The sequence below is a fragment of the Coniosporium apollinis genome (assembly GCF_000281105.1).
Source record: "Coniosporium apollinis CBS 100218 chromosome Unknown supercont1.52, whole genome shotgun sequence".
NCBI lineage: Eukaryota > Fungi > Ascomycota > Dothideomycetes > Coniosporium > Coniosporium apollinis.
Window position 1 is genome coordinate 117,503 of NW_006913314.1, and position 21,964 is coordinate 139,466.

At 54.9% G+C, this 21,964-nt stretch overlaps 7 protein-coding genes across 7 annotated transcripts; 6 read left to right on the forward strand and 1 right to left on the reverse strand.

Moving 5' to 3' along the window:
- Positions 1 to 946: 946 nt before the first annotated feature.
- W97_08374 (uncharacterized protein) lies at positions 947 to 2,535 on the forward strand (the record flags this gene model as incomplete). Its single annotated transcript, XM_007786188.1, has 4 exons — positions 947 to 1,731; positions 1,784 to 2,090; positions 2,142 to 2,351; positions 2,404 to 2,535. The coding sequence occupies 4 exons, from the start codon at positions 947 to 949 to the stop codon at positions 2,533 to 2,535; spliced, it is 1,434 nt and encodes a 477-aa protein (XP_007784378.1).
- Positions 2,536 to 3,995: 1,460 nt separating this feature from the next.
- W97_08375 (uncharacterized protein) lies at positions 3,996 to 4,541 on the forward strand (the record flags this gene model as incomplete). The annotated part of the gene is made up of 1 exon (XM_007786189.1): positions 3,996 to 4,541. The coding sequence occupies one exon, from the start codon at positions 3,996 to 3,998 to the stop codon at positions 4,539 to 4,541; it is 546 nt and encodes a 181-aa protein (XP_007784379.1).
- Positions 4,542 to 7,237: 2,696 nt separating this feature from the next.
- On the forward strand, positions 7,238 to 8,511 carry W97_08376 (uncharacterized protein; the record flags this gene model as incomplete). The annotated part of the gene is made up of 2 exons (XM_007786190.1): positions 7,238 to 8,346; positions 8,403 to 8,511. The coding sequence occupies 2 exons, from the start codon at positions 7,238 to 7,240 to the stop codon at positions 8,509 to 8,511; spliced, it is 1,218 nt and encodes a 405-aa protein (XP_007784380.1).
- Positions 8,512 to 9,160: 649 nt separating this feature from the next.
- W97_08377 (uncharacterized protein) lies at positions 9,161 to 11,770 on the forward strand (the record flags this gene model as incomplete). The annotated part of the gene is made up of 2 exons (XM_007786191.1): positions 9,161 to 9,190; positions 9,251 to 11,770. 2 exons carry the CDS (start codon positions 9,161 to 9,163, stop codon positions 11,768 to 11,770), a joined length of 2,550 nt encoding a protein of 849 aa, XP_007784381.1.
- A 971-nt stretch (positions 11,771 to 12,741) lies between these two features.
- Positions 12,742 to 13,981, forward strand: W97_08378 (uncharacterized protein; the record flags this gene model as incomplete). Its single annotated transcript, XM_007786192.1, has 6 exons — positions 12,742 to 12,813; positions 12,872 to 13,015; positions 13,075 to 13,193; positions 13,251 to 13,393; positions 13,443 to 13,766; positions 13,821 to 13,981. 6 exons carry the CDS (start codon positions 12,742 to 12,744, stop codon positions 13,979 to 13,981), a joined length of 963 nt encoding a protein of 320 aa, XP_007784382.1.
- Positions 13,982 to 15,476: 1,495 nt separating this feature from the next.
- Positions 15,477 to 17,049, forward strand: W97_08379 (uncharacterized protein; the record flags this gene model as incomplete). The annotated part of the gene is made up of 3 exons (XM_007786193.1): positions 15,477 to 15,573; positions 15,627 to 15,889; positions 16,006 to 17,049. 3 exons carry the CDS (start codon positions 15,477 to 15,479, stop codon positions 17,047 to 17,049), a joined length of 1,404 nt encoding a protein of 467 aa, XP_007784383.1.
- A 534-nt stretch (positions 17,050 to 17,583) lies between these two features.
- Positions 17,584 to 20,820, reverse strand: W97_08380 (uncharacterized protein; the record flags this gene model as incomplete). Its single annotated transcript, XM_007786194.1, has 1 exon — positions 17,584 to 20,820. One exon carries the CDS (start codon positions 20,818 to 20,820, stop codon positions 17,584 to 17,586), a length of 3,237 nt encoding a protein of 1,078 aa, XP_007784384.1.
- Between the last annotated feature and the right edge of the window lie 1,144 nt (positions 20,821 to 21,964).

The window sequence follows — 21,964 nt, forward strand, 5'->3', positions numbered from 1 at the left end:
TGCATGGAACCGCGCTGAACGATGGGATGTCACTCACTGTCCACTAAGATTAGCGCCGTTAGTCCTGCGCTGAAAGCTGTTGTTGCGAGCAGCAGGGAAGATCCCTCTTCGTGCCAAGTTTGTCGGGATGCATTTGGCGTTTTAGGAAAAGTGACGAGTCTCGGCTTTCCTGACTCGGTCCTTCCAACAGACACAAGACGATAGTCGAAGAGGCTTGCTTTAGGTTGGTGTCAATAATGCTCCGCCTGCGATGCGGGTGTCGTGCATGCAGACTGCATTACTCGCATCTTCTGTGGCGTCGTTCCGTTTGTGCTGTCCATACACTGCATCCAGCAAACAGCGATATCCCTTCGACAAGAAGGCGGGAGGCGCTTATCAAATCACTCTAGTCCAGCTGCGGAAGAGGATTCTGTTAGAGAACGGATGGGTAGCAATACAGCCCCTTCCGTCAAGTCTGCAACCGCGGAAGGCAAAAGACGGCGATGCAGAGCGACTGTAGCACTCAGGCCGTATGCCGATTTCAAGCGTCCTTGAGACGTCGTCCATCTCTACTTGCTGAAGTGGCCTCGAAATCCAGGGACTCCATCGCCATAGTGGCCGGAGCAGAAGTATGGTTCCTTGGCTGTCGAATCTGGGCACGACGGGTCAAACCGCTTGTCAACCTCAGTCTCAACTTCAACCCCAACCGTGGTGGAGGATAATCACCGCTTCGACGGGATCAGATAGGCGACACTCAGGTATTCTACAGGCTCTTGCGTACCAAACCGCAGCGCTAGATACTCAATCTTAAGTGCACAGGCCAGCTGAGCGAGCCAAGCCGTCCCCGCCTTGTTTTCCTTCCCGTGCTCTTCGTTTGTGATGACCTTGGAAGTTCGAGCTTTTCTCTACAAGAGCACCACCTGGAGCTCTTTCTCTTCTCACAATCTGCTTACTCGTACAAAGCATCATGAGCCCTTCCAATCATGGACACGGTGACGGCCGCGGAGCCTCCGAGGACAATTCCTCAGAATCTCATCCACTTCTGCCGAGCTTCATCCCACAAACCATCCACCCAGATGGCGAGAGCGGCAGGAGTGGCTTCCATCCTCGTCATTTCTTCCAAGTCCTCTGGCAAAGCTCAAGTCAAGTGTCAATGGCCGTAAATCTGCTTTGGCCCTTCGTTCCTGTAGCAATCATCATGCATTATGCCACCAGAGACCTCCAACTCTGGATCTTCGCCGCCAGCTATGTCGGCATGGTGCCCGTTGCCAATTTGCTCGGATTTGCCGGTCAGCAGTTCGCACGGAAGATGCCCAAGGTCTCCGGGATTCTCATTGAAACCACGTTCGGCTCAATCGTCGAAATCGTTCTGTTCCTCACCTTGATCGTGAAGCACAAGCCTGTGGAGGGTACCGCCGAGCATGGAAACCTCATTCCAGTTATACAGGCAGCTATTCTGGGCTCAATCCTCACCAATCTGCTTCTGTGTCTGGGCTTGTGCTTCTTCGTAGGTGGCATTCGACAGCAAGTCCAGACTTTCCATGCCGCCGTGAGCGAGGTTGGCAGTGGTCTGTTATTGGTGGCTGGCTTTGGGCTGCTGATTCCAAGTGCCTTCTATTCGGCCTTGAAAGGATCGGCCGTCTCGCATCCGAAACATCACGGACATCACAGCTTCACAGATGAGAGGCTGCAGCACGACATCCTCAAGATTAGTCAGATCACCTCGATATTACTTATCATCGCGTTCGCCATGTCAGTTACCCTTCCCGCATCTACAGTCGATGTACAAAGCTGACTCCGGCAGATACATCTTCTTTAATGCCCGCACACACCATAGCGTATTCGACGAAGTTCTCGAGCATGATGAGCACCGGGATCTCGATCGCCATGAGGATCTGGCCAAGCCCAAATTCACGTTCACGGAATGCGCCGTCGCATTGACCATCTCTATAGCGCTGGTCACTCTCCTGGCCGTTTTCCTTGTAGAGCGAATTGACGATGTTGTCGAGGCGGGCGTGCCAGACCAGTTTCTCGGTCTGATCCTCCTTCCGCTAGTCGAGAAGGCTGCAGAGCATCTGACAGCAATCGATGAAGCTTGGGACGGTCAAATGGTGAACCGCTGATATGACTTCCATTTCCATACACGTACTAACCTCATCCAGAACTTCGCGCTCTACCACTGCCTCGGCCCTTCGATCCAAACGGCCCTCTTCAACGCCCCGTTGGTCGTCCTTGTCGGATGGGCAATAGGGAAGCCCATGGATCTCAACTTTGAGATCTTCATGATCGCTCTGCTCGTCCTTTCTATTTTGGTGGTTGGCAACTTCCTCCGCGACAAGGAATGCAACTACTTGGAAGGCGCGTTACTGGTGGTAGGTAGAATTGTGAAGAGTCCTCGCTGCAGTAAGCTGACCGGCCATCCAGATCGTTTATGTGATCATGGCCGTGGCGGCATGGTATTATCCGAACCCAGACGTTGCAACATCGAACGGTGGCGAGTTTCTTGCTGGCGGGGCGGCCGGTGTGAGGCCTTTGGTGCTGCAGATGCATGGCTGAACAACCCGAGCAAAGACGCACTGAATCAAAGATCTCTTATTACTAGGTGCTGCTATTGGAACACATCATTACTCCCCACGGCCCGGCGCGGGAGTTGTCATGTCGTAAAGGAAGGCAAGGTTCAAGGGGTGTCCAGAAAATCCACGGCCTCTGTCCAGGCCCAAAACCTTGCCAAGAGGGGCCACGAATATCCTGGATAGCCTTTGGTCGGGCAGTCGCACTTGCAGCGGTAGTTTACAACGTAAAAACTACCTAAAATTATACAGATGAGCAGAGCATAGGCAAACGGTGACCTCCCCACTACTCGCTTGGTAAAAGGGACGAAGGATCAAGGGATCAAGCGGCCAGCTTAGAGTTACACGTCCATGTCGTGAAGCTATAGAAATCCATCAACCCTAGCCGAATATACCGCTCGGGAGATACTTGGCCCTGAGAGTGGAGTCGTTGACCTTTTATCTCCGCGCCTCGTATTACCCCACTTCCTGAAACATAATGTAGCATAAATATCAGAAGACGTAACAATTCATCCATCCTCAAGTATGGGCAGCCCGCGCGGCTTGTCCACTCTGTTCCCGACGCTTCTTCCGCCAAACACGCAAGATGGCGAAGTTATGCCAGTGGTGCAAGCAGATAAACTTCGCCACCATTCTCACACCTCGACAATGCAACCTTACCACAGGTGACGAAGGGCCTATATACCGTCCAGAGTACACAGGCAACGGTGGAGATCCGTCGCTTCACTTTGAGCGCTATGGTAGAACCGTACGATCTGGCCCACCTGAGTCGTATTTGCCGCAGATACGGACGGCGCGATATGAGGAGCTTAGTAGCTCTGATGATAGTTCCGAAGCTTCTGATTATGAATTGAAGAGAAAGATTTAGCGCCTGTTGAGACGGACGACGGAGAGGACGGGCCCGCAGACGACGGCTTCGATAGTAGTGGTGATGACCCTTCATAGCGGCTGAGTGCTGAGAGCGAGAGCGCCGATGAGGATCATGAAGATATTCCACCATCACCATCGGAAACCGGAGTGTCTGACGAGCCCTTTCCGGAGGTCCCCCCATGTGATGTTTTCAACTACGTATTCGAGGCAAAGACGGTGAACGAAGCCTGGGAGCAAGTTAAGCTCTTACAGGGAGCAGAGGGATGGGCGTCAGGTCTACGTCCTTTCACACGAAAGAACAAGACCCAGACCGAGACCGACAACACTCATCTGGATGGGAGTAGCATTGATTACTCGGTATCTGAAGCAGATACTTCTGCCCTGAGCGAGAACGCCTCCTCCGCCAGTACATGGTCTTACTGGTCCCATTTTACGGAGCTCTGGCGCAACGACCTCAAGACGCAGGCAGAGGGACAATGGAATTACCGACACGGGCATCTCCATTATCTCGGCACGATTTGGGATGTCCGCTCTCGGCGCCGCAGATGTGATCTGTGCCGTTGCTTCTGGCGTAGGATGCGTACAAACGCCTTTGTCAAGGAGGCCTTCTTGACCAAGTCTCGTTGCGTCCTCAAGTGCATCGAGTTCAAATGCAAGAGTATCGATGAACTGGGAAAGAAGGAGATTACCATGCTGAACATCATGGCTATCTACGGGTATAAGTTGTTTGATCCGGGAGAAAAAGCGTGGCAGGTGAAGATGCCGTTCATTCTACAGAGTATGCATCGCAACAAAGAGCTTGCAAGTCCAAGCGTATCAATAAATGCGCCGATTCAGTTCAAGGACGAATTGTTTGGCGAAGAAAGACTGCGCGGCGAGGTATGCAATTTTGACTTGTTAATGGAGTGGCAACATCTCTGCGAGACCAGCCACATTCGTCCCGGAATTGATGCAACCGGTGGAATACAGATTCGGCTCATCGATGTGGTTGATCTATGCATCATCGAGTATGAGGGGCCAGCCGGCGACTTGCCGCTCTGGTCTTCACGCGCAGGCAAGTATACTGGGAGTGTCCCACGTGCACTTGGTGCGAAGAAACACATTGGGAGTCCAAATCTCTAGCCTTCGTGGGTCAAAGAGCCATCAACGACCCGACACCGGAGGAGATATGGACAGACAATTTTGACCGGCGCTCATACGGAGGCGAAGCGGAAGGCAAATGGACACGCAATTCATACCCGAACCTGGTCAAGTCGTACTCACAGAGGCAGCTCTCCCGTGACGAAGACATTCTGAATGCATTTACCGGAGTGCTGGCATCGATAGAGGCTAGAGAGAAGACTCGCTTTCTACTCGCTTTGCGAGAGAAACATTTCGGGAACGACCTTCTTTGGGGCTGGGATGGCCCAAGCGAGCCGAGAATTTGCTGATACGGAAGGAACGGAAATCTTTTCACGCGTGCCGTCTTGTGCTTTCATGGAAGGGTACAGTCGACATCCCGAATGAGCCACGGGGTAACAGCTACGATTCTACCGATGACATCAATCCCAGTGATGGCGTCCGATGCTATGTTCTTGAGCCAGACGGTAACGATGGGTTGAGGCTTCGTATGGTCAACGAGAGCGGTAGCTGGCGCTTTCACGAAGGTTATACGAAGCGAGGCGGTGGTATATTTGACCCGACGTGGTTCCGAAGACAGACGAATCCCGAAAAGGAGCGAGATGACCAGAAATAGAACAAAAATAGGAAGCATCTTACAGCGCTTGACCAATCTAGTGCTGCAGAAGTCAGTCGAGAGCTTTCGGAAGATGAGGAGACGGGGGGCAGTTCACTCCTGTTAGTTTCATTGAGGGCAGCTCGTGGAACTGAACCCGGACCGTATGAAGCAAAGGTGCTCGGATTTTCAACGCTTTGATAGCGTCGACCATAAACATGCATAATATGGCAGGGATTGATCTTCCTGTCCGCATGACCGGGGAAAAGTCAAGGATAAACCATCCCGGCATACACGTTGTGAGCTTAGCTTGACAACGAGTTCTTGAAGCGCCACAGAGCCGGTGTAATTGCTCTAGTCCAGGATTCGCGGGCAGATGCGGAGCAGATGCACGTGGAACCGACGGAGATTAGGAATGTGTCTCGCCAGGCAGAGACACAGGCGTGTGGAACGCGTATCTTCCTGCCAGGAACGCGTGTAATCAAGCACGGTACCGGTGGTATCTAGTTAAAGGTCGGTCAGTGTATGGAACGTTGGTTGGCCCAGCAGACTACTGATCGAGCTTTCATATATACAGTTCTGTGGTGGCGGCAGGAACCATTCCCATGAAGTGGTCCTGCAGCGCCTTGAGAATGAAATTTCTTTAAATACTTGCACCCAGTAAGGAAGGTCGAGACACCCCGAAGGCGGCTATTGAGCCACACTTCCAATTCAAGGCGGTGGCGGATCTTGTCCAAACGAGACTTCGGTAGCCCGTTGCCTGAGAACAATCTCTCAATACTTCCAGGAAATCGGCTAGACAGATTCTTAGCTGCATCATATGGCGTCTGAGGAGTCCGCGGATCCTATCCGATTTAGGAGGAAACTTGTTTAAGGCTTTGGCAGAAAGCGTTATATTGCTGAGGAGCACTTCCTGGGCGCATCTGTACTAGCACCCGCTAACAATAAGGCGGTCTACTCTTGCGCGAAACCCATCTGCTCCAAGTTTCTGTACCACCAAGATAAGCAGCTCGGGCGGGAGTGATTCAAGAGAAGACACGGTTTGCGTAAGAGAGCTGGAGGCAACTATCAGCACTACTCAAAATCTTCATCAATATTATAAGATCCAGCGCTACCGGGGAGTGCTGCTCTTGGAGAGATGCGTCGGGCAGATTCAATGCCTCGGATCCCGTCTTCTCAAGCGGCATAGAAACAGCGAGAGAGAGACAAAGTCTCTAGGGGGCAGGATCGCAAGCAGCTGGCAGGGTGCGTGCTTATGTTTTGAGTTATGATGGTGGAGAATTGTCGAAAATCCGATCCAGCAGGAAGGCGAGGGACATGAGGTTGCCACGGGTTTAAACTGCAAGGATGCAGAAGTGCTTGAAGGATGATGATGCAGAACGAGCGCGAAAGTTTAGAGTGTGATGGGCGCTTGACGGCCTTCATACCTGAAACCTGCAGGGTACTCTACTCAGTTGTGGTTAAGCTTTACGCACCTGTAATTGAAGTTTTGCGTACCCGTAATTGGAGCTTGAAGATGTATGCACTACCAACGACAGGACCATGAGCCAAAGGCCCGGGCTCAAAAGTGATGCTAGGTTATGCCCGGAGTTCCACCGCCTCACCTAAACTTATTAGTATCGCACGAACTGTTGCGGAACTAGACTTCCGAGCCTAGGCCTTGTTCCTCCTGCCCATACCGGTGGGGGTATTTCCAAGATTGGAATTTAATCTCCGGCCGCAGTTATATTACCTTGATCTCCACGCGATAACTTTAGGCTGCAAGGCTTCTTGGAATTCTACTTGGAATGCTCAACACCACGCCGAGATACTCGCTTGTTATAATGGCGCGATTCTTGTGTGGCGACGCCTGTCGCATCCCCATTCATGACATTAAGTAGGTAGGTACTGGATCACTGCGCAAAGCACAACCGCATTGTGCTGCTGAAGCACCCGGAGTATTTTGCCCGATTTTGGCAAGAACGGCAAGGTGAGCGCCGATTCGCGGGGCTGCGGATCGCGATGGGGAATGAGCAAAGCGAAATATCCTCAACAGCTGTTCTCGTTCCATCGCTCTCTACTGCTGTCACTTCTTTAACCTTCAAATCTAAGTTTACTATTGACCATGCCCGAAATCACGAACGGAACCACCTACAACTCATCTCACGCCAATGGCACCTCCAAACGCTCAATTCCATCCCGGCTTTACCATACACATTCACCTCCAGCGCTTTCAGATTTCAAAGCATTATGCTCCCGCTCAGTAACACAATCAGACTATCCTCTCTCCATCGCTGTTGAGTCCAACATTCCTATCTACGACCTATCACGATACTCCCCTTCTGATGCCCAGACCACCACCCGCCTTCAAGATGAATGGTACCACATCCTCCACTCTGGGCCCGGGGTTTTTGTTGTCCGCAGTCTCTCCCCAGACACCTCCCTCCTCTCAACCGTGAACAGCGTTTATGCGTCCATCATCGCCTCCGAGAAGACATCTACGAAAGGCGACCACTTCGCCAGCTCCGGCAAAAACGACAGAATTTGGAACTCCTTCGGCAAGCACGGCCTCTTCGACCCGTCCTCCTTCCTCCAGTACTACTCCAATCCCTGGCTGCCGCTGCTGTTCTCCGCATGGCTCGGTCCAGCTTACCGCGTCACGGCGCAGGTCAACATCGTCAAGCCCGGCGGCGCGCCGCAGGTCTCGCACCGCGACTTCCACCTCGGATTCCAGACCACAGAAGACTGTGCGAGGTTTCCAAAGGCGATGCAGCACGCGAGCCAGCTGCTGACGCTGCAGGGAGCGGTGGCCCACAGCGATATGCCGCTGGAGAGCGGGCCAACACGGTTTCTGCCGTTTAGCCAGACGTTCGAGGAGGGCTATATGGCGTATCGGCTTCCGGAATTCAATGACTATTTCTTGAAGTACTGGGTCTCGCTGCCGCTGCGGATGGGCGACGGAGTGTTCTTCTCCCCTGGGCTGATGCATGCGGCGGGGGAGAATCGGACGCAGGATGTTGAGAGGAGTGCGAATCTCTTGCAGATTTCGAGCGCGTTTGGGAAGACGATGGAGACGGTGGATAGTGCGCCGCTTGTGGAAAAGTGCTGGGCAGGGCTAAGGGAGATGTATCGTGACGGGAAGAGTGAAGAGGTAGAGGCGTTCGTGGCAGCAGTGGCTGAGGGCTACCCGTTTCCAACGAACTTGGATAGGAGACCGCCTGCGCCGGGCGGGATGTGAGTACTTCTGCGGTGTTTTTGTTGCATATGAAAGCCAGGCTGACAATGCACAGGGCGCCCGAGAGCGAGCAGGATATCTTACGGAGAGGACTGAAGGAGGACTGGAGTACTGAGGATGTGATGGTTGCCTTGGCAAAAATAAGGGAGGATTCCAAGGTGTAAACGGTCAAGTTCAAGCATCTCTGAAGGTCCTGGAAGATTTGACAGACCACTGGTTTGCAGTCTTACCATGCTGCTGGTGGATGGTCTGTTGTATTGACTCACCACTTACAAGCACGGTAATGAGTTTTCTCTAAGAGAGATATGTTGTCGCTACTATAAATCTGCCCTGTTTACAACGCTTCGCCGGGTATCCGCGCAACTCTGCCTCTACCAGCGCGCTGCACGAACAACCATAATGTTCATACCATATCGCCAATACTCCAACTACTCAGGTAGTGCAGAACGCTCGACCAGGCCAATGAGGTCGACAAGGCTGAGTTGATAACGAGGTGGTTGCAGCACGTGATAGAAGATGGCAGAAATGGCAGCGGCAGAAGCAGAAGGCGAGAGACGGCGCATGTTCGGAAGTCGGAAGGTCGGGGAAGCCAGCGGCGATCGCCTCTCCGCCATCATCAGCCTGTCAACGCCTGCCGTCCAGAGAAGTTCAACGTTAACACCATCATCTATTGCGGTGCTGCGCGCCCAAACCGCTACACTATCGACAGCTGGCATACACATCCCGCTGCCATCTTTCACACCTCCTTCTTCTACGCAGTCGTTAGTTTCGCTTGACAGGGTGGGGTTGGCCGCTCACCACAATCTTTCCATCATGGCCTTCCAGGCTCCTGTCACTATTCAGGTATGCGCTCGCCACGGCAAGAGCCCCTCAATACGAAGTAGACTGACTCCAGCAACGCAGAATATTGCATCCGTCACGAGCGAACTATGGCCATCCATGTCTGCTCTACTCCAGGCGCCGTTCCGAACCGTCAACCACCGCACGCCACCGGCCTTCCCCAAAAGAGATACGCAAGGGGCAGTAATAAACAGCATACCGGAACAAAGCGCCGCCAGCGAGGTGCGGACGGCTCCGAGGCAGGCGCTGCCAGATTGCCTTGAGACAGTGCCGGCCGCAGCCATGAGGTTTCGTCCATCACCTGAGGTCCTTCGATTGACGCCCACAACAACGACGCTGTTTTCAGCACTTTCTAAGAACGCTCTCCGGAATGCCAATCCCCTCGCTCGTGCGCTACCTCCCGTCTCTATGGCCTCGCGCCAGTACTCTACGTTCACTCGTCTGGGGCCTCTCAAGCTCCATGCCATCCCTCGGCCAGGCAACGTGGGGCTCTCACAGACACGTAGCATCTTCGGCGGTAACACCTCTCGGAACCTCCTCTCGCATATGGAACAAACGGCGAACAATAACCCAACAAGCGCCACCGCCCAAAACGCATTCTACTCCGCTCTCCTTCGCGCCAATCTGCCGGAAATACTCATTGAGCGCTACCAGAGCGGACGCTATGCTAGCAATCCCGCTTGCGAAGCCACTTATGTCCGCGCGCTTGAAAAGATTGGAGAGACCGAGAAAGCTGCAGCTATCATGGAGAACAAGGGTACAACTGGGCAGACTGGTACGCTGACCCCTGAGCAATTGCAAGCGATCGGCCAAGCCGTTGGTGCCCGTGCTCGCGGCGGTAACATTTCCATAGCGCGTAATGGCTCCGGTGGCAAGGAATCTCCGCTCTACGTCGTCGTCGAAGAGTCCACAGGCAGCACTATCTTCAAATGGGTCAAGTTCTTCGTCTACTTCGGCTTAATCACCTACTTCTCCCTTGTCGTACTCACTCTTATCGTTGAAGCGAGCGGTATGCTCAAGAAAGTCGGCGGTACCCAGAACGCCGAGGCCAGACCCGAGCTTCAGACCACGCGCTTCAGCGATGTCCACGGTTGCGACGAAGCGAAGGAGGAGCTCCAAGAGCTCGTCGAGTTTCTCAAAGCACCCGAAAAGTTCTCGACTCTCGGTGGCAAGCTTCCGAAAGGTGTCCTTCTTGTCGGTCCACCCGGTACTGGTAAAACCCTTCTCGCGCGTGCCGTAGCGGGCGAAGCCGGTGTCCCCTTCTTCTACATGTCCGGCTCCGAATTTGACGAAGTCTACGTCGGCGTCGGCGCCAAGCGTGTGCGGGAACTGTTCAACGCCGCCCGTGCCAAGGCCCCTGCCATTGTCTTTATCGACGAGCTAGACGCCATCGGCGGCAAGCGTAACGAGCGCGACGCAGCCTACGTGAAGCAGACTCTGAACCAGCTCCTCACGGACCTCGATGGCTTCGACCAGAACTCCGGCGTCATTTTCCTCGCGGCAACCAACTTCCCTCAGCTGCTCGACAAGGCGCTCACTCGCCCTGGACGCTTTGACAGGAATGTGAATGTACCACTGCCGGACGTTAGAGGCCGAGTAGCGATTCTCAAACACCACATGCGCAATGTTCAAATCGGCACTGATGTCGACGCCGCCGTTCTTGCGCGCGGCACGCCTGGCTTCAGCGGCGCGGAGCTCGAGAACCTCGTCAACCAGGCCGCGGTGCACGCATCCAAGAACAAGGCCAATAAAGTCACTATGTCTGCTTTCGAGTGGGCCAAGGACCGGATCCTCATGGGCGCCGAGCGCCGCTCCGCTGTCATCCAGCAGAAGGACAAAGTCATGACTGCATATCACGAGGGTGGCCATGCGCTCGTTGCTATGCTCACGAAATACACGGATCCGCTCTACAAAGCGACCATAATGCCCAGGGGTCACGCGCTAGGCATCACGTTCCAGCTCCCGGACATGGACAAAGTGAGCATGGCAAAGAAGGAATATCTAGCGAAGATCGATGTCTGCATGGGCGGCAAGGTCGCCGAAGAGATCGTCTACGGCCCCGACGACGTCACATCGGGCGCTTCATCCGATATCCAGACCGCGACGCAGATTGCCTACTCCATGGTCACGCAGATGGGCATGTCGGAGGAACTGGGCAATATCGACCTGCACTCGGACTACTCTCGCCTGTCGTCGGAAACTAAGATGCGCATCGAGAACGAGGTCCGCAAGATCGTCGAAGAGGGCAGATTGAGGGCTAAGAAGCTCCTTACCGAGCATCGCGTCGAGCTTGACCGTCTCGCCAACGCGCTCGTTGAGTACGAGAATTTGAACAAGGAGGAGATGGAGAAGGTGGTCAGGGGTGAGAAGCTTCCAGATCGCCTGCTTGCGAGTCCGGAGGCCCCGATCAAGATCCCTGCTGTAGGCCTGGGCTTGCCGGGGATTACGAGCGGCGGGAGTGCGGGAGGTGGGCCTGGTGGTGGGTCTGCGGCGGGCGATGAGCCTGGGCCTGGATTGCCGGGCCCGGGTGTCCCTGGTGGAGGCGATGGTGGACCGCCCCGGCCGTATCCGGCGGGTCAGTGAGCGTATGGAGATAGCGGAGTAGGATGTGTCGGCTTTCTCGGACGGGTTGCATAAGGTGCCGGGTACGGCGTGTCTGGCGTTCGCTTGGGACGTGCCGATCTCTTCTCTAGGTGTGAGGATGATGCGCACTGTTGGGTCCTTCCCTTTGTCTTGAAACTGTTTCGCATTGGTAGCGCTTGCTGGCTTCGTTTACTAGCATGTCGTTTGAGGATATAAGGAATTAACTGCGCCTGTTATGGGCTATTCCTCTACCACGATTCCATCCCTGTCATAAGTAGTTTGACTAGGTACTTTCCACGACGTGAATCATGTTGAAAAGCACAGTGATCCAATGTCATGAAAAGTGACAACATGCACTTCAAAGCGATCATTAAGACACAACCACTCGTACTTGCTCCTTACGGAATATCTAGGTTCCAGCGTACAAGTTCTATCCAGAAGATTTGTAACATTTCCCCGCGGCCCAAAAATGGTGCCAAGAGCGGTTACAAAGATTCCGGATCGTCCTTGGGAGAAGGTGAGGAGCTGCGCCTCGTACCAGCTCGCCGCTATTCCGACTTGCAGTATGTATTTGCCGCCTCGCTGGATCAATGACCGAGGAAACAACCTGATTAGGATGAAGACGGGTTCCTCGGTGCGTCATGAGCATGCGAAAGCCGCGGCCGCCGCGATGCGGATAGTATCCGGATTCTTTTCCGACGCGTGTTCTATGCGCGGTACCGCGGAGTATACACGGCAGCGGATAAAAAGCGAACGAGGATTCATCCGCAAACCGTAACAATGTGGGTCAGAGTGGACGGCCGGCTATATAAGAAGCTTGGTGGACCAGATGGCGTTCCTTACTTAGTTGATTCAAGACCACCTTACTTGCTTTGCATCCAAGTTTCTAAGACACCTTGCACAGCATCACCTTGAACGTAGCAACGCATTGGATATCCTGATACGCTTGAAGATCACTACAGCTATTCGCAATGGCAATGGACCGCACCTTCAAGCTACACGACGGGAACAAGATCCCGGCTGTTGGGTTTGGCACGTGGCAGGTACGCAACAGCTGTACTAGTACAACTCTCATGGCTACAAGCTTACGAAGAAGCACAGGCCAAGCCTACCGAAGTTGAGAGAGCCGTCGAGATAGCTCTACGCGCTGGCTACAAGCATATCGACTGCGCGGCTATCTACAGAAACGAGACAGAGGTCGGGGCTGGCATCAAGAACTCAGGGGTTGACCGGAGAGATATCTTTGTAAGTTGCTGTTGACGGGGGTTGTTAAAAGAGTGGAGTGCTGATGTAGGCCATGGCAGATCACATCCAAGCTATGGAATACACGCCATCGACCGGAAGAGGTGGAGAAGGCGCTGGATAAGACGCTGAAAGACATTGGTACCGATTATGTGGATCTGTATCTCATGCACTGGCCGGTGTAAGTAGAAGGAACCGAGCTTCGTAGGGTTGGAGATAGTGCTGACAAAGTTCGCAGCGCATTCCGTGCAGGCGACGACTGGTTTCCCCTCGACAAACACGGCATCTTCGAGCTCGACCGCGAAGTCGACGTAGCAGCAACCTGGGAGGCCATGGTGAAGCTACTCGAGACCGGCAAGGTCAAATCCGTCGGCGTGTCCAGTAAGTCACCAGTCGTCCACCATGCAGCCAGATTTAACCCGGCTTGCAGACTTCAATATCCGCCGCCTAACCCAGCTCCTTGAGAAGACGCAGACAGTGCCAGTAGTGAACCAGATCGAGGCGCATCCGTACCTCCAGCAGCCCGACCTCTTCAAGTTCTGCAAGGAGCACGACATCCTGATCGAGGCCTACTCGCCGCTCGGCAACAACCAGACCGGTGAGCCGCGGACCGTGGACGATGCCAAGGTGAAAGAGCTGGCCACGAAGCTGGGCGTTGATGCCGGGCAACTACTGGCGAGCTGGGGAGTTCAGCGTGGGACGGTGGTGCTGCCGAAGAGCGTGACGGAGTCGCGGATCAAGAGTAATATGCAGAGTAAGTACCATAACTTGGCGTCTCACTGAATGGACGCGCTGACAGACGTGCTAGTCTTCGAGATACCGGAGGATGTGATGGCGGAACTTGACGCACTGGAGAGGCACAAGCGGTTCAACTTCCCGGCCCACTGGGGATTCGACATCTTTGACGAGGCTGGTGAGATCAAGGTTCGGAAGGCTGCGGTGCAGTGGGCGGAGAAGAATAAGCAGTAGAGGCGCATAGACACACTTGGTTTTGGAGTAAACTTGCATGGGATCGGCGTTTTGCTGCTGATGCCGGGCTAAAAGTTGAAGATTGATGGTGTATAGACTTAAAGTAGGTTTAGGTTTACAGCATAGACTGTATCAGAAGAAGGTGTCGCTGCTCCCATTGTGCTTGGTTCGTGCTTCTCGTCATGGTTATACTCTAGTTTGAGGCTAGCAGAGTGGTTCAGCTACAGCGGAGATAAGGGGGCAAGTAAGCGCGCTTGAAGTACGACTTGTTGAATTCTTCGCGGGCCCATATACTTGTAAGATGGTAGAAGACGTCGAGTGTCATTCTGTACCTACAGTCTTGCTGAGGAGTCTGCTGGTCCTAGTTAAGATTTTGACGCTCGATTGTATTAGCGCAGTTGAAGATGCGCTGTTGTGCTCGGTTCACCTGGGCGTGGTCAGGAGGACCCTATGTCGGATGACCGATGTCAGCCTGAACGACGTGGCAGCTCTTGGGGTTCACGCATTTAGTGGGCAAAGGGCGACTATCTCTTCGCATCCAAATGCGGTGGTAGCTATGGTTGCTTAGAACGTCGTTGACAGGAGAACCGGTTATAGTGGCTTTGCGCAGCTGACGACGGCACAGACGCGCTGCAAGAGGGTGACGAGGACGGTAATGGCTTGAAATCGGATCTCAGGCGAGTGCTTCCTGAATGTAGAGAGGATTTATGAAGGGCTACCTCGCCGGCCTGAAATGCTCTGCATGACGCTCACGAAGACTCTGAATCCGGGGACTTGGCGCGGATGGTTCACCAAAAGGTTCATAACGCATGATTAGGCCCAGGTTGGAAATCGTGATGCATGTCAGCAGGTTTGCAAGTCCTACCACATTGTGAAAGGCGTGCCTCGGAGCATGGTGGGACAGTCGGATGATGAATTGTGTAGAGCCGCCACGCCTTGGGCTGCTGGCGCTGTTCGTCACGGCGGTCAAAACACAAGCTCCTGCTCGATGTGGTGTTGTTTCCTGGATCGTGAAACACGCTGAGCCGCCGAAGGCCCTTCAGCCGCCTTTTGGAATCTGTTTCAAGGACAGCGTTAGTGATGGGGAAGCAGCCAATTGGGCGGGGAGATCCAGATTGCGGAGATGGGGAGGCACCGGCTGCGAAGGCTGCGGTCCCTTGGTCCATCTGGATCACCCGCCGAGCCTCGTGCCTTCGTCACCGGCAAACAAGCATTCCACCGCACGCACTAGACGTGAAAGCAGCTGCTTGATTGAGCAGCAGAGCCACCTGGGCAGTCATGGCTGCGCGCAAGACGATCTTGGTCTTGCCTCTTCGCCCGCCGGATAGGATAAGCCCTTCTTCCAGATCGTCTCCTTCATTCCCTTCACCTTCATTCTCCGCAGCCATCGCGTTTGCCACTCCTTCATACCTTCTCCAGCGTCTCCTTCAATCCTCCCTTCTTCCTTCAACTCCCTGTTGCTCCCTGTTCGGCATTCCCTTCTGCATCCTACAGGATGGGGTCTCCTTTCTCCTCAATCGCTCTGGCAGCGACCGCTTTCCTTTCCTTTTCTCACCTCAGCCATGCCATCGCCTTGGACCTGGACGATAGCGGTAATGGAGTGCCCACCTCTCCCAATGCAACATCCAGCTGACAGGACCCGCAGCATCCATCCGCGCCGTCGCCAAGACCTACGCCCATGGCCTCATGCAGATGTACCCTGGCAATCAGTCAGGCATACCAGCCTCAGAAGTCGGCATCTTCCCAAGACCGCACTATTGGTGGGAGGCCGGCGCCGCGTGGGGGGGAATGATTGATTACTGGGCATACACCGGCGACGATAGCTTTGTGGAGACAGTCCAGCAGGCCCTCTATGCACAGATGGGACCCGGACGGGACTTCATGAATGAGGCGAAGCGTGGAGAGACTGTACGTTTACCCTCCCTCACGTCACTGTAACGCCTTTCATTGGCCGTTTGGACATCTCCAGAGTGGCTGCCAGAGCAGCCGCGGCCTAAACATCTTCACCAGACTGACTCTCCCAGGGCAACGACGACCAAGCCTTCTGGGCCCTCGCCGCCATGTCCGGGGCCGAATCCCGCTTCCCCCGCCGCGACACCGCCGGCGCCGCTGCACCCACCTGGCTCTCCATGGTCGTCAACGCCTTCAACACCCAAGCCGCCCGCTGGGACCTGACCTCCTGCGCCGGCGGGCTAAAATGGCAAATCTTCCCCGAAAACGCATACGGCTACAACTACAAAAACGCCATCTCGAACGGCGGCTTCTTCCAGATGGCCGCGCGGCTGCTGCACTACACCGGTGACTCTCGGTATCAGGACTGGGCCGAACGCACCTGGGACTGGTGCGAGCGCATCGGGCTCATCTCCTCGCCGCACTACTTCATCTTCGACGGCAGCGACGACAAGCTCAACTGCAGCGAGATAAACCACCTCCAGTTCTCCTACAACGCAGGCATGTTCCTCGGCGGGGCCGCCTACATGTACAACTACACGAACGGCTCCACGGTCTGGGCGGAGCGGGTTGCCGGGCTCCTGCAAGGCTCCGCCGTCTTCTTCTCCCCCTTCCCAAACGCCACCGATGTCATGTACGAGGCCGCGTGCGAGACTATCGGCACCTGCAACCTCGACCAACAGTCCTTCAAAGCCTACCTGAGCCGCTGGCTTGCCAAGACCTCCGTCCTGGTCCCCTTCACCGCCCCTGCGATCCGCACCCTCCTCCGCACCTCCGCCGCGGCCGCCGCGCGGTCCTGCTCCGGTGGCGCCGACGGCGTCACCTGCGGCTCCAAGTGGTACACCGGCGGCTGGGACGGCAAGAGCGGCGTCGGGCAGCAGCTCTCGGGCATGGAGGTGACGCAGGCGCTGCTGGTCGAGAGCGCGCCGGCGCCGGTCCACGAGGCGGATGTCTACATTGGGCCCGCGCCGCCGATGGCTACCGTTGGTGTTCCGAAGCGGACTGTTACTGCTGAGGCGGCGGGCGTGACTAACGGTGCTGCTATAGGGTCGAAAGTTGGAAAAGTGGTGCCGGGAGCGGCGGCTGCGGTGGTTTTGGGCTTTGGTGGGTGGTTGTAAGGTGTGAGGGGTGCAGAGTGGGCGTTGGCGAATGTGCGCGGAGAGAGAGAGTCATTGGGCGGTCATGGTGTTTAAAGCTGCCGCTTAGACGACGGAACGACATTTTACAATAGAGCGGTATTGCTGGCAATGTTACTGTTGTGTGGGCTTTGGCGCTAGGGTGGAGAATAGAGAGCATACCCTGAGGGCATATGCGGTATATTATATTCTGCTATGTAGATCGCTAGATGGAGCTATCCGATTACTCAAAGCCCTCGCAGACCCCCTGTCGTGCCTTACGCCGCCTATAGGCGTCGCTGATGTGCTTTTGTGGTCCCAGTTTAAGTCTTCCCCAGCCAGTTCCTAGCGGCCATGCCTTCGCGATCCGCATTTTGGAAGTTCAAAAGAAGCCTGATGGATATATTCCCGTTTCTTAGACCCGTGAGCCTCAAGACTTAGCCCAAAACACACACAAAACGCCAGTGCTATGCAGAAAGATTTCTTCCTCCTCTTTTGTCCTCACCCTCTCACCTCCTGCCCCTCTGCCTCACCCCGCTAGATCCGGCCCCCCAGCACAACCGTCCTACCAATCAACTCCAGCTCCCCCGTCTCAGCCGTCCTTCTCCGCTCAAGCACCCACCTCTTTCCTCCCTTTTCGTCGTCCTCGCGCACATATGCCACACTGTCCGCCGCGCTGCCCTGTCGTGAGTGGCCTTTTGTTGTAGCCGCGCGGGAGCGGTCGAGGGTTGTTGATGTCAAGGGCGGGGGCGGTTGTGGTGGGGATACGAGGGTGGGAGAGTGTAAAAGGGGGGTGTAGGCCGTGGTGTTAGCGGGGAAGGTGAAGGGCGGGAGCTGCGCTGGTTTGAGATTGGCGGGGGAGCTGGTGGTTGACGAGGGTGCTGAGGGGAAGAACGTCGAAGTGGTGCTGGTTGGGAAGCCTAGAAATGGCGACGTCGGCGAGATGGTAGGTAAGGAATAGGCGGAGGGTTGGTTGGTGTTGAGGGAGAGGTGGGGATATGCTGTCCGCTCCTGCCTTTCGCTTCCGGCGTGTGCAGGCTCGAGTTGGTTCGCTGCGGTGATGGTCGGGCTGGTAGATCGCCCTGGGTAGTCTTCGTCGTCCTCGTCGTCGGAGATGAAAGAGTCCCTGTTATAGTTGAATTCGGCGCCATCGAGTTCGGCTTCGTAGTCGTCCATGTCCTGGGTTTCGTTCTCCAGGTCACCATCTGTCACAGCTTTGGCGGCTACGCTACCGCTGTCTGGAGTGCTGCTGTAGCCTTTGTCACTTTCAATAGCTTGCTGGACAGGCACCATGTGGTTCTGACCCCTATCCTTGAAGTGTCCGAGCTGCACCGTCGGGCTGCTGTTTCTCGGACTGCTGGCTGTACTTCCGAGGCTGACTTGGCTTCCACCGAAGGCGCTCTTCTTCAGCTTCTGAAGCTGAAGCAAGGACATTTCCATGTCACTCGTATCTTCATCCGTAGCATATCCGTTGGGGAAGCCATAGGGACTCATTCTTGCGAGCTGGGCAAGACCAGGCGACGGCAGCGCTCCAGTTAAGCTCGAAGAGTTGAACTGCTTGAGACTGATGAAGGAGTTCCTAGTCGAGAACTCACTGCGCTCGGTTATCGGTGTCAAGTTCGGCTCGCGGAGCGTGTTTCTCCTCCCAATCTCTACGAAGCCTTTCGGGCCAAAGAAGCCGCCGAATGCGCCTAGAGCCTCTGCATCTTCTAGGCTCTGTATCGGTGCAGCGTAGAATCCAAACTCTTGCCCATAGAAGCCATCGGAATCGTAAGCGAGGGCCTCTGCGTTTGCCGCTGCGATCATCGGATCGTCTTCTGCGTTATCGTCAAAGTCTGAGTAGTCGTAGTCATCTTGGAAGCGTGTTATGCCATATCCTTCATCCGCCGGGCCAGTCATGCCGAGTCCTGTAGAGGTCGTCGCACTTTCATGGCTGGAGCAGCCGTCGGAAGGCATTAGACTTGACCTGGAGTCATCAAGAGCAGCGACGTTACTTTCACTTTCCTCAGTGGAGAGTGTGAAAGGCGCACTATTGTTGCTCGTGCTGTCTTTGCGAGTGAAGCGGCCGTTCGCCGCTGCTTTGCTGGCGGCATCAGCAAGAGCGCTGTGATAAGCCATCAGGTTGTTGAAGCCGGCGGAAGGTCCTCCAGACAGTTTGTGAGATTGATGAAGCGGTAGTGCGCTGGAGGTATTGCGGGGACGCTGGTGGAGAGCGTCATTATCGTCAATGATATCCGTGTTGCTCGTCTCAGCTCCTCCGTTAACAGGACCACTTGACGGGAAAGCATCACCCACGTCTAACGCGGCCGCGTCAGGTCGTGGCTTAGGAGGCGGCCGCGCGTAAAGCGGACCGCTAGGGTCATCGAAGGTTGACTCGTCGAAATCATCACCATCTACATCATCCCGAACTTCAATCAAGCCGTCGTCAAAGTAGAGATCATCACTAAGCTCTTTCGCATGGATCGCTTTTCCAGAATCTTGCCTTCCGCTGACCGCATGGCTGGGAGGTGCATCCGGTGTCTCATGGATCCGCTGGGCACCAGCAACGGCATCAGCGTTCAGGTCCATGAGACCGAGCCCGTGGATGTCCTGGATAGGATGAGAGGAGGTGGCGAAGTAAGTCTCATGCTCCGAAGTATGCGCAGCAAGGTCATCTTCAGCCTCATCCATTGGCTCAATAGCATGGCCCGTAGTGTTCTGCGACAGAAGGGTAGCGAGTTCAGGGAGCGAGAATTCATTCATTGGATTGCTTGAAATCTTCCACGCGTTTTGAAAGCCGACGTCTCCCATGCTCAACGTCGGCTGGGCATTGAGTGGAGACGCACCAAAGCCATCTTCGTCATCCGCATCAGCTCCAATCATGTTGATCTCTTCCTCATACCCCCCGTCATCTAAGCCATCATAATCGTAGGCGTCGTCTTCTTCCTCTTCATACGGATCTGGCTCATGCCTTTGCGATGGCGTAGTGGATGTTGCCGCCTCCGCCTTAGCAGCAGCTTTCGCCTTGTGACGCTCTTCGAGCAGTCTCTCTTCAGTCGATGAATCTCCGCCGGACATTTGGAAACTAAAGCGGGATGACCTGCTGTTCATATGTGCAGGCAGTCCGGCAGGTTGCCAGGCGGTATCCCCGCCGGACAAAGCTCGTGAGCGCGCTTTCGGAGGTGTGCGCTGGAAAGCTCTTCCCTCAAATGTGCCAGTAAGAGGGGATTCCGGCACGGTTGCTAACGGAGGGGATTCTGTGCGTTGTTCGGCGGGATCCAAAGGTGGTGAGATGGACTTTAGCGGCGATGATAGTGGTGAGTGTCTAGCGAACGGTGGAATAGACTTTGATGATTTATCTGACGCTTGCAGAGACGCTCTTTTGAGGAAGTCATGATTCGCCAGCGCTTCGGCACGGATTGCAGACTCCGATTCTTGAGGTTGTAAATCGTCGTCAAAGTGCTCTCTAAAGACTGGTGTATGGGCCCTGTCCACTTTCGACGGGCTTGAGTCAGCGGAGTTCCGATCTGGATTTAAAACGCCATCTGCTCGAGACTCTTGACGCAGTTTCTCCTTGCTTGTAGAATCTGTGCTCGACTGGGATTCATTGTGGTAGGAGAACCCTCGATGCGGGCGAGGAGCGCTGAAGTCATGAACGCCCTTGCCTCTGATCCGCGGGTCGTAATCATCTGGCAAGGTCATTGCAGGTACAATCTGACTCTTATGGCTGACGAGGGACTCATCCGAAAGGTTCTCCAAGTGTTGCCCGGAGCGGCGCCGTAAAAGGAGGGACATCGGATTACGAAGGTGGAGCCCTTTTTTGCCCTGTTTGGCATGGTGTGCATTGGTCGAAAGCTGAAGTGGCTTAGGCGAGCTGGATTTCTCACTGAGGGAAGGACTTGGTAGAGGTTGTAGTTTCGGAGGTGGAACAAGTGAAGGGGCCGTAGAAGCAACAGCAGCTGCATAAGGTACAGATTGCAAGTCGCCTGAAGCATTGATGCTAGCTATGCCGACCGTTGTCTGCCCTTTACTTCTATACCCCGTCGGTGCCGCTGTATGTGGTCTCTTAGCGCCTTCGTAGGTGTTTTCTGCCGCTGTCGAAGGCATTAGCACTGGCGCTGCATTTGTTAACGCGTTCGATATCCCTGGTTGCTTCGATTGTTCCTCTCTTACGGCTGCTGCATCGTTTTCTACCGGCTGATTATGCCCTTTCGGCACTGAACGAGCAGCACCAGGTATTTCATGGCGGTAAGCCACGCGCGGTATCGGCGGCAGGACAGGCGGGTACGGCGAGACAGGAGAGTCGGAACGTGTGCTGTTGCTGTCCGGCGGTTGATTGGAAGAGGAGAAGTCAAGGGACTGCACAGAGGTAGCAGGTCGTTGGGGAGCAGTTGAAAGGTCCGGTGTGGTTGGATTCGAGCCGGTTCTTCTATGGTGGGTGCGGAGGTAGGAGAACATGTTCGAAGGCGCCATTGCAATGCAGATGGCCTGAAACAGCTCTGCCGGCTCTGCAGAAGGTGTTGGTAGTCAGCGGAGGGTGTCGAGCACGTCTGCCGCTTTTCAGCGCGGCCAAAGAGCGTACAACATCATCTCTTGCAATTGGCCTTGCACTAGGAACTCTAGGAAGTTTGCGCGGTGCCTGACGTAGGACGGTATCCCCTTGAGTTGTTCCTGAGACTTTCTAGCGGAGTTGCTCGTTGGGTACTCGGCTGCTCGACATCGACTTTGAAGGATTGCAGGGTGCTCCTTGTGGCTTGATTGGACTCTGGTGGATGGAGGACCGGTGTAGGGGGTTTCGCGAGCGCTGGCAATTGGAATTATGGCGTAGACTACGGCAGGTAGGCGTAGCACAGCTCGGGGCCTCGCTGCTGTGTGGTTGTAACGAGTGTAGATTATCGTAACGGTAGGTAACATCGTTCCCCCCCTCCCCCCACCACCT